At 34.0% G+C, this 11,865-nt stretch overlaps 1 protein-coding gene and 1 non-coding gene across 2 annotated transcripts; both read right to left on the minus strand.

The window, feature by feature from the left end:
* Nucleotides 1–5,360: 5,360 nt before the first annotated feature.
* LOC149219549 (protein trichome birefringence-like 42) lies at nt 5,361–7,342 on the minus strand. Its single transcript, XM_089386854.1, is given in 6 exon segments — nt 5,361–5,697; nt 5,943–6,101; nt 6,215–6,377; nt 6,380–6,383; nt 6,473–6,644; nt 6,933–7,342. Coding segments are annotated over 6 exon segments (1,245 nt in total).
* LOC149219550 (small nucleolar RNA SNORD36) lies at nt 6,345–6,420 on the minus strand. The gene has a single exon (XR_016249719.1). It is a non-coding gene; the product is annotated as a small nucleolar RNA SNORD36 (small nucleolar RNA).
* Nucleotides 7,343–11,865: the final 4,523 nt, after the last annotated feature.

Consider the following 11,865-nt stretch of genomic DNA (forward strand, 5'->3'; position numbering starts at 1 on the left):
CCAGAAAAGAGTCAAATTCCCCTTCTTAACTTCCCAAAAAGCATATTTTCTCACAATCTCATGATTCTCCTATGCCCAAAGCCATATACTGGAATCAACAATGGTAGAATCAAATCGAAGTTTATCCTCTTGTGATGTGAGAGGTGCATACTAACTTAGCTACATTTTCTTCCATAATTCTTGACCCCCTACCACCCATTTCCACCAAATTTTTGCTCCAAAAATTGCACTCAAAATTTTTGGGTCATGCAAATTAAGATCCCCAACTAATTTTGGCTTTATGAGCATCTCTCAAGCTACTAAGTACCATATTCTCACTTTATTCAAGCCTCACCAAAGTAATTATCACCACGTTGATATTAAGTAATTCCAAACAACTTTCAACACTGGCATACCAAACAACTTTCAACACTGGCATACGAAACAACTAGTGAATGGTAATAGCTTGAAGCACTAATTTAGTAAGAATCAACTGCCCTGCAAAACTGAGGGCTCGAAAAGTCCAATATTGATGTTATTTGTAAGTTTCACTAAAAGATCTTTCCAACAAGAGATTCTCTTCGAAATTTTCACTAATGGAACCCCCAAATACTTAGAAGGGAGAGAAGCTCATTGAAATTCCAACACATGAGCTAAATGAACATGTATGGACTCCTTACAATTAAAAATGAAAATCTTAGTTTTGTCATAGTAAATAAGAGTACCTAAAACTTCCATAAAAGTCAAAAGTAGAGAACAGATCTCTTTCACTTCTTTAAGGTTGGGTAGGCCAAATAAACACACATCATCCATGAATTTTTGATGTGTCACTAGAAGATCTTAAATGGGAGATTTATTGGATGGTGTGTCGTCTGCTACAGGTGTTATATCCTGTGGTAAGGGGTCGTTGAGGTGAGAGAGAAGGCAACTATTTGGGTCTGCAGATTTAGATTGATAGGTATGCAGAGGTGTTGGTTATGGTATGAGGTTAGTATCAACAAAGGTGAGGTCTGCTCCTTGTCCTCTATTAAGTTTTATGAGTTGGTGAATTCTCTGTCTATTCTCATTGACTTAGAGTGGTATGGTAATTTTCTCAGGCAATGGGTGTGCAATATCTTTCAGGTGCATCTGCTGAAGGTGTTAAGTTCATCTCTTCTCCTGCTCTAGAATGGTCTTATGTTTTTTTTCCTCTAGTCCTTTTATTTCTCTTGTTTGGTTTATTGGAGGTCGAATTTCTATTTCTTTGGTCTCTCAAGATGCTTTTTGACTCATGAGTTCTATATAGTTCTATTCATGGTGTTCTCCCTCTAATAATGGTCGGGAAAACAAATTTTGCGCTGGATTTCTCGTTAATTTTCCTCGTTCTATTTGGTTAATTAGCTCACAATCTATTTTCACTTGAAAGAGATAGGGGTTATTGGTGTTGTTATAGATTTTTTAAATTTGGTCTATGCTCTGTAGAATTTCTATTTTGGTGGGGGGTTCTATCATGTCCTTGTGATGTAAGGAGATTGAAAATTTGATTGACTTGGCTCCTTTTGTATGGTTTTTGGGGGATGATCTATTAGTTCTCAAGTCGAGCTTTTAGGGTGGTGTATTTTGTCCCTTTTCTTGTTTTGGAGGTAGGGGTTCTTTTCTCTTTTGTTCTTGGTGTTCTTTGGTAGCTGCACTCATGCATACTAGGAAAAGGATGTGTAGTAGGAGAGGTGGAGGAGGTAACGTCGAAACAAAAAGAAGTCAACCCTTTTCCTATGACTCTGTGGCCACTTTCTTCAATGCAATTGCTTTAGATTTCATGAAGGAGATTATATTTCTAGAAAGTAAAGAGGTTGAGGACTGCCCTTATTACTTAGATTCTGAGCTGATGGGGGAGTATTTGAAATGGGTACCAGACCTTGGTAGATTTAGGAAAGAAATACTTCATTTTTTGAGTTCGATGGCTGCACACCAACAAATGGCCACTTTTCTTCGCTTGATATTCAAGGAAAAAGAAGTTGAGATCTATAATCTATTTTCTTCACTGAAAGATGTCAAATGAATGATTCATAACCTCAGGTATTGTTTGGATAGTGTGGACTCTTGCTTGGCTTGTGTTGAAGGTTCATTCTATTTTCTTCACTGAAGGATGTCAAATGAATGATTCATAACCTCGAAGTATTGTTTGGATAGTGTAGACTCTTTCTTGGCTTGTGTTGAAGGTTTTCTTGTGAGTGACTCTGCCTCTAGGGACCTTACTGATCCTCCAGTTGATCACAGAAAGAAAACCCCAATATAATTTCCTCTAATTAGGATTAATGATGGTAGAATTCAAAGTTTTTTTGTCAATTTTGATAAAGTGTACTCCAACTACAATTATTATGACAATCAACTTATCAAGTCGTTTTTTGAAGTGCTTAGTGATAAAATCATGTTTTATTGTCTTCCTATGAGCAATTTCATGGATTCTTATGGTTACGTCAGTGGTGAATATAGGTTCTGGTGCTTTCTACACACTCTGGAGTGACTCTTGATACAAATTTTTTGTATATGTTTTGGAGGAGGACGACTCTCTTTTCTTTTGCTGATGTTATGATTTCAAGGTCCCTTGGTGGAGGTTTGTTTTCCATGCTACGTGGTGGTGTGTATGCATCAGATTATTTTTGTGGCCAGTACTCTGTTTTCATTCATATAATATGCACCTGTAACTTGCAATTTGCAACTCATAACCTAGTTCATCATATACTTGCAGCTTGGTTAATCTTGGGCTTGTTGGTTATGTATGCCTTCGCGTCTAGGTATGTCGATGATCATTAAAGCATGGAACTTTATACAAAGTTTTGGATCTTGAACTCCATGTTTTATTGTTCCCTTCAGACATATATGTACACATCTTGGTGGTCTCTTAGGAGAACCTAAGAAGTATAGATGGATGTTGTCTTTTGCAAAGGTCATTATTGAAGATTATAGCTCAGTTCAGAGCAAAAGTTTATCTTTGTCAATGGTTGGTCTTCCCTAGCTTTTTGGTGGTCTCGACTCTTCTTGTTTTCATGGCATGCACTTGTTAAGGTTGTGTACTCATTCACAATCTTTGTAAGCTAGAATAGTATTGATTTGTGCTATTGATGTGGGGACTAATATGCAAGTGAACGACTTTTGTTCAAATTGCTATAATGAAAGTTCTTAGAGAGTTTAGTGAAACTAGTATTTTTAGAGAAAGATCAACTTGATTCTAGTGATATCAATTCAAATAATTTTTTTATAAAAAAATACTTTAATTTATCTATAAAACCTTAATCCATCTATAAAAAGAAAATACTAAATACCCATAAAGAAAATTTTAAAATTTTTATAACTTCAAAAATATGTTAAAGAAAATTTTCATGCTTCATAACACTCAAATGAGCAAACACTCAAACTAGACTATGTGAAGATCAAAAATATAACAAGTACGAAGATGTATTCTCACTAAGAATACCATTAGGAAGGCTCTTAGTATTAATCTTATCACGAAGGAGTTGACAGTGGAAGGATACAATATAAATGTCTCGAATTACCGCAATTCAATTAATCGAGTCGGTAATTTTTAAAACACTCTCGTTATTACAAAGTTTTGGAATAAAATGGTAAAAGTTATACATTGGAAGTTGTATTTTTTATATAAAAATTGTAAATATATTTATTTAATTTTTAATTCAGTTGTGTGATGATCTATATTATGGTAAAGAAGAGTTTTATTTTAGTAAAAATAACATAAAAAAAATTTGCTGATATTTTGAATCGGCTAGCCTGGTTCATCAGAACTAGATGAAGATGTAGATCATGGCACAAACATAAATAGAGGGCGATGTAGAGACCAATAGATCATATAACAGCTAGTTTATGAAAACTAATATTTTGATAATGATTATTAAGATCAAATAATATTCCTATAATGGAAAATATAATGGCTAGTTTAAGAATATTAATATTATAATTTATAATAATAATTAATATAAAAATAAATAATAATAAATAATAATAATAATAATAATAATAATAAAGAAAGATGTAGTTTAATAATAATACTAATAATAATAAATAAGAAATATTAAAAAAACAAATATTAATAAGAAATAAAACAATCCAACAATCCAAGTCAAACAAATAGAGTCAAAAAAATTAAATAGATAAATAAAATAAAATAAATAAATAGGAGTCAAGCGCTGATTAATGATTCAATACCTTATAACAAAAATAATAACTAAAGAAGACTAAAATTAAAACAAAACAATAAAAGGTAAAATTATTATTATTAGTAAATTGTTTTATTAACAACTAGTTTATAAAAAATAATATTTTAATAATAATTATTAAGATCAAATAATATTTCTATAACAACTCGTTTAATATATATAGATAAATAAAAAGATCAAAAAAAATAAAAATAACAAACAATCCAAGTCAACAAAAGATATTCAATTGGATAAAAAATTGATAAAATCTTTTCAGTATATACATTTTGAGCACGTCTACAAAGAATAAAATTCGAGGTAAAATAAAAAAGAAAATAGAAAGATACTTCCAAGTAATATCTACTACACAATTTTTGAAAATAAAATCAAAATTAAAACTGACAATGTGACTTTCATTTAAGAAATACATTTTCTTTTTGCTACTATTTCAGTCCAAGGATAACAGGGTCACTCCTGTGTTAAAACACAATTCTGAGTTCTCCCAGTACAATGATTTTTTTTTTTTTTGGTATTTAAAGAACAATATATGACAGAAATACAAGTTTTGTTTATTCCCCCAGAAAGGCAGGGTACTGGCAATCAGGGCTGCAGATTTAAAGAATGGTTGATGACATTTTTTAAAGTTTGGGGAATTGGAAGCTTTTTTATAACAGTGATGGTTGAAGATTTCAATGGAGAAAATGACTTTTGAAAATGTACTTCCTCTTTTTCTTAAATATAATGATAAGAATATAATGATAACAAGTCTTTTTTTCTTTTGAAAAAAAAATTATACTTGTGTTACAAAGAAATTGTATGGTCTGAACAAATCTATCTATTGCATCCACATGCTTTGCTTGTATTGTACCGAAGGATCGAATCTCTTTATTTCATGAGATTTTGGATATGTCTTCCTTATTTTGTGCTTGGCAGGACGACATTTGATCTTTTGAACAAACCTATGTTTTTCATGAAAATTTGATAATGTTAATTAAAAATCTGGAACACTATGCTACATTGAACGAAGATGCATTTGAGCCAACAAGTGCAGAGGATGTGAAATGTGCAGTAATAATGAACTAAAAAAACCTGAAGTGCAAATAAGTGAAAGACGCAGAGGTGCATCCTAGGCATTTATTCAATCACATTTTTATTCTCGATCTCGACATGATCATAAAACAATAAGAATTATCAATTCCCTAAACCCTTGGAAAGCAAAGTGACATACAAAAGCTCGTTCCATGTATCAGGGACGACTGGTAAACACCAATGGCTACAATCTGCATAGTTCGCAGGATCCTGCTTCTCATCACCAGTAACGAGACTACTGTAAATTGAAGGGTGACCATCCTTGCGAAATTGGGATAGTCCTGTGATATCCAGCAGAGTAACAGGAAAACTCATACTCCCTATAACTTCCTTCACTATGGGCACCTGAGGATTCGCTGGAGGCGAGTATTCTGCAAATTCCACTGGTTCAGTCTGACCATAGCAACGTTGCCCGTTCTTCTGATTCCAATCAGCTGAGCTGCACATTTACATCAATTTTATGAGGAAAACCAGTTCTTTACTTAAAATAAGACCCATGAACCGATGGTAGATTTCAGGAATATTGTGAAATTTGATCTTCTGAAAAAGAGGATGGTAGATTTCAGGAATATTGTGGAATTTGATTATCAAAAAAAATTCAAATTCCAAAATATTCATAAAACCTGCCATCCACATTAAAAATGCCCTATAAGATATACAATGTGTGTTTGTATAAAGATTTACTTGAAATGTCTAGGCGACGAAGTGCTAAAGAAGACAAGTGATTTTTTGGGATCGATATTTGCAGGTATCCAGTTTGCCCACGTCGTCAATCCCCTCTTGTAAGCCTGAAGTGGATCCATTTTTGAGTAAAGCGTATTGTTAGCCATGATTAAGTCCCAACTGTCCAACCACATTCCACACTGTTACATTTTTAATATCATTTACAACACCAAATTTGGTTGAGCCTTGTTCAAAACTTTAATCAAAAAGTTCAGAGTTTTGATATTTCCCACCTTTCGCCTTGCCACCAATGGGATGTCTCAAAAACCAATATATCAACTCCTTTCCAGTAAACCCCATTATCCTGAAGAGTGTCCAGATAGAGAATTCCCTGGTTCTGACTGTTATTGTGCAGATCAACCAGAAATTCAGACTTGAAAAACTCCACAGAACATCATAATCCTTTTCAGAGAAAGAAGATTGTAAGACTTCATTACTTACCATATAATCAAATGCACAGCTATCCATGGAAACTACATTTATCAGCTTACCAAGGCATTGAATATTGTAAGAGAAGAGTTTTGAGTAACATTTTTCTTATTGCTGGGAATCACTGCTTGAAGCATGCAGACCATGGATTCCCATTGGTTTTCACTTAATGAGTCTCCGACAAACATTAATCGCTTTCCTCTTAACCGCTCTAGCAGATCTTCGGCATTGAAACTGAAACACCATACACAGAAAAGTCCAAATCCATTTATTCTCATATACAATATCCCCCTGTTTGTTTTGCATTTCATTTCATATATGCAATGCAAAAGAGGAGAACATACATATAGGATTGAGAAGAAAATACAAAAATTAAATAAGATAGAGAAGAAAAATCTTGTCCATCTTATTCCAAAATATTTTTGGAATTAGGAGTAAAATAAAAAATTTATCTCATTCCTGTGGATAGTATTCCAAAATATTCTAGAAATAGACCATCAAAATAAGCATGGCTATTTTTACCTAGGAATCTCGCACCCGCTCGGCTGCCATCTCCATTTCAAATAATCAGAATCTGGTCTTCCATTACCCTTGCAGTCAAACTTGCCATCAGCATAAGGGCACTGGCCAGCCTGAAAAAGAGGATAGGAATGATCTCGAACCCATGTCCCTGTGAACAGATCACATGTCGTTGCACTTGTTTCGAGATTGAGGGGGACACTGTCAATCATCTCTGCAGCTATTTCTCCATGTGGAGTATCTTCAACGCTTGACACAACGTTTCCTCTTACGTCCTCATCAATTACATTGCTGGTATGGATTTCAAAATCCTTACTTTCGTCTAAAGTAGAGTAGGCATATCCATTTTTTACTGCAAGTAGGAGGCCTGCAATACTGCTGAATATTAGTATGAAGCTCACAGAAGAGGCCATGGCCACAATGGTCTCTTATATCCACAACGGAAGGCAAAAGCTACACCTTTTTTGTTCTTGCCAAAATTGGTACCAACTACTTTTCTACTTTAATAATGCCCAAATTTAGTCTAACCACCTTTGCCATGTCAATGATGTTCATGGCAGAATGGACGGCAACAACCATTTGGATTTCAATACTGCCCGAATTTACTCCAACCACCTTTGCTATTTCAATGGCGCACGAACTTAGAATTACTCCAACCACCTTTGCTATTTCAATGGTGCACGAACTTAACCCGTTCTGTATGCCTCCTAGATAGAAGAAGAAGAGAGATTCGCGAGGGCCCGTAATTGAACTTTGTGTTTACATGGGCAATGGATCACCGGATATGGTGCAGGAAGCTTTATAGACAATGCTCTGCATGGGGCTGCTGCCTTGATTTTACCCCCATTGAGTTTTTTTTTTTTTACCGCAGCTCCTTTGGTAGATATTATTAATGGCGTTCGTGAGCCTGGTTTTCTATGTTATTGGAGTTTTTGTTGGAATTGGTTGAAACAATTTTTGTATTTTTATTTTTTAAATGAATAAATAAACTCAGTGCTTTGAAACGTTTCTGAGAATTGTGTAGAGTTAAGCTCCTCTGTTACACAGGAACTGTTTTTCAAGAGTTGGAAGCCCGTTTCAATTTTTCAAGAGTTGGGAAGCCCGTTTCAATGGTTCCTGCACTTCTGGGAGTGTTGACATTGTATGGGAACGTTTCCATTTCAGGGGGAGCTGCAATGGGAGATTGGGAAAGATCCGGGAGGTTTGAAGACTATTTTTTTTGGAATTTCAGTGTTCCCTGAGGTTGGGGAATACAAAGTCTGTAGAGAAATATACTGAACTACCCACAAAACATGAGTTGAAACCTTCGCACAAAGGAAGGCCAAAGACATCCTTAACACCCATATTCTTAACTGAGATAAAGGCCAAAGACATCCTTAACACCAATATTCTTAATTTAGATACTCAAGCAATTTCTTGATGCGTTAAGGAAGCGTGTGGCACCTCGATGTAAGGGCGATATCTGGGATGTTATACTGAAGCAATCTCTTGATGGGTTAAGGAAGCTTGTGGCACCTCCATGTAAGGACGATATCTAGGATGTCATGCTAATGAGTATTTCTTTTGATGTTATTGTGTGTGCATATTGGATGTGGTAATCAATGGTTAAGGAAGCTTGTGACACCTCCATGTAAGGACGTGTGGCACCTCGATGTAAGAGCGATATTTGGGATGTTATACTGGAGCAATCTCTTATGGGTTAAGGAAGCTTGTGGCACCTGCATGTAAGGACGATATCTAGGATGTCATGCTAATGAGTATTTCTTTTGATGTTATTGTGTGTGCATATTGTATGTGGCAATCAATGGTTAAGGAAGCTTGTGGCACCTCCATGTAAGGACAATATCTAGGATGTCATGCTAATGAGTATTTCTTTTGATGTTATTGTGTGTGCATATTGTATGTGGCAATCAATGGTTAAACATTAGAGTTGCTTTATATATATAAAGAGGAGAGACTCAAGAATATATCTATATATAAAAGAGATTATATATTTACTATTTATATATTTAAACTGGTTTTAATATTTGAATATTTTTATTCAATATTAATTTTGATTATTATATAAACTATATAATTAAAAAATAATTTTTAATTTTATTATTAGTTAATATTAACCGTTTCCGACACCAATACCTAAATTTCCAACATTCCAAAAACTCATATAAAATAGGAATTAGGACATTATATTTGTGATTCCAATACATTCATACATAATTTCTCACACATTAAATCAGAAAATATCTCTAAAAAAAACTTTCAAAACATAGAACAATTAAACTACTGCTATTTCAAATTGAACTGCATTGATTTCATATTTATATGTCACATTTATTTCAAATGGCTTTCATAGGCCTGCTGCTCCCTTTTATCTCTAGGAAATATCCGGGCTTGCATAGGCCTGCTGCTCCTTTTTTTTTCCCGAAAAATATCTGGGCAGATCTGTAGGGTCTGCTGTTTCCTATTTTTTTCCATAAATATTTAGATAAATCCATTGAAAAAGATCGCATTTCATTGCCTGAATAATTTATTGAATAATTTTTTATTAAAGAAATATTTTAATAACAAAAACTCAACCAATTAAACTAACTGTTAAAATTAATTAAACCTATTATTTTTTTATTTTAGATTTAATACTGCTGCCTTCCTTTCCTGTTTATTTATTTTACTTTGCTATAGTTTATTTCAAATGGCATGCATAGGCCTGCTGCTCCCTTGATATTAAATTTATTTCTGTATTTTTCCTTGCTGCTGCCTTTTTACTTTGTGATGATATTGGTGGATATACAGGCATTCCGTATTCTGGCCTGCTGTTCCCTGATTTCACACTTATTTCCTTTTTTTTTCCCTTGAAGGAGGGCGTGCATGAGCCTGCTGCTCCCTCGATTTTAGAAAATTTTCCTTTTTTTTTTCCTTGGAAGATGGCGTGCATGGTTCTGTCGCTCCCTTGATTTTAAATTTATATTTGTTTTTCGGCCCCCCTTATATATAAATAAAAAATTATTACCATTATTAGCTAAAAATTAATAGAATAAATTAATATATTAATTACAAATTATTATTATTATTATTTAAAATCTTATCCACATTAAAATAATAAGCAAAAATTAACCATTATTATTATTATTTTAAAATTTTATCAACATTAAAATAATAAGCCAAAAATTAATAGAATATACTAATATATTAATTAAAAATTATTATTATTATTATTTTAAAATCTTATCCACATTAAAATAATAAGCTAAAAATTAACAGAATAAGTTAATAGATATAAATCTCAGGTTGCGAGCTAATTACACGTAAACATTCTTATATCAAATATTCTTCAATATAGAAAGACATAACAATTTTATGAAAATAACGTAATATTTTTTTATATGATATTAAGTTTTTTTTTTTTCTCGGTAAAAACTAAGTCTATTAAGAAAAAATATAGTACAACCAGAAGTTACATCCAAGAGAAGCAAGAACCTAGGCAGCCGGAAAGGATGTGCTATCCACCTCGGCTCCTAGAAGAAGAGAGAAGAGAGAAGAACATAGCAAGAGGAAACTGGAAGAAAAGAGTAGCAGAAGCCAAGCATAGGATTCTACCCAACATGGGAAGAGTCAACTATGCGGCATTTTTTCCCTTTCTTTTTGCCAACTTTGACCCATTCAGGAGGGGACTGCTGAGCTGGCATGATTTGCAAACTGAGCTGGGCAGACTGAGAGATTTCCTTGTCTGAATCCGAGGTAGAGGATTCATGATTTCTTTTCTGGGAAATTGGCTGCACTGACAAGTTTTCAGGCTCAGCCGAGGGCGGATTCTGTGCCCTCATTGCTGCCTCTCCTTCCTCATTCTCCTCCTCTTCATCTGAGCTGAAATCAAAATCGTCCATGGGCGGAGGGTCATGCGACTTCCAGCTTTTGGATTTCTTCTTGGCTTTCTTCTTTTGGGTGGGTATTGAAGGACATGAGCTCTGTAGATGCCTGTGTGGTGGCAGTTGCGGCAGCGGAAAGCTGTGTTCTCGTAATCCAGGTTCTGAGTCCAATGGAAGTCTCCAATTTTGATATTGATCTTGTCAGGGAGACCTTTGCTTATGTCTATTTCTGCACAGATTTTGGCATAGGTATATAAACCCTTTTCCCCTCTAGAAGTGTCTGTGTCTAGGAGGCGGCCTAGAGAGTTGCCTATCCCTTGGAATACAACAAAGTGCCATAGATTCGCCGGAAGATTAGGAAGTCTGACCCAGATGGGGAGCTTGGTGATGATTGCTGTAGATGGATCGAAGTCTGGGAACCAAGGGGTGAGGAATAAACCTGCTGAGCCCCAAAACCATGGTCCTGCTTTTAAGGCCTTTTGGTAGTCCTCCTCAAAAGCAAACACTGTGATGTATATGATATTAAGTTATTATGCTATGAACAAAATAATAATTTTATAGAAATGTTATCGACAAATAATAGTTTACTAAGAAATTTTATTAATTAGTATAAATCTATTTTAAGTATGAATTTGAGATGGATTAAATTTCTTTAGGTGTAAACTTATTTTAGAATGCAAAAATCAATGTGTAATTTTTTATTGTTTAAATTGTATTTTTGAACGCTATAGAGAGTATAAAATCGGGTTTTCTTTAGTTAGACTTTTTGGAAGCTTTTCCTGTGGGTTTTTCTAGCTAATTTCTCTAAAATTGGACAGGAATTTATTGAAATAACAAGCTTGATAGGTAACCCCTGCACAATCAAAGTGCCCTAGAGATTTTTCACAATGCTGAATCCATATATACAGTCAAATAACCAATTTAAATAACACAAATCAAGATTTCACCTCAAATTTTTCCACAGGATTCCGGTACCGGAAAGTCCAAAAAATAGCACTAAAGACAACTCTTTACAAAATATGTGCATTGAAATGTGTTTTTTGTTATTAATATATTTTTAAATATACGTCAAT

Source organism: Pinus tabuliformis, chromosome Q (genome assembly GCF_031772625.1).
Source record: "Pinus tabuliformis cultivar Carrire ecotype Pingquan chromosome Q, CPIR1, whole genome shotgun sequence".
NCBI classification, from domain to species: Eukaryota; Viridiplantae; Streptophyta; class Pinopsida; order Pinales; family Pinaceae; genus Pinus; species Pinus tabuliformis.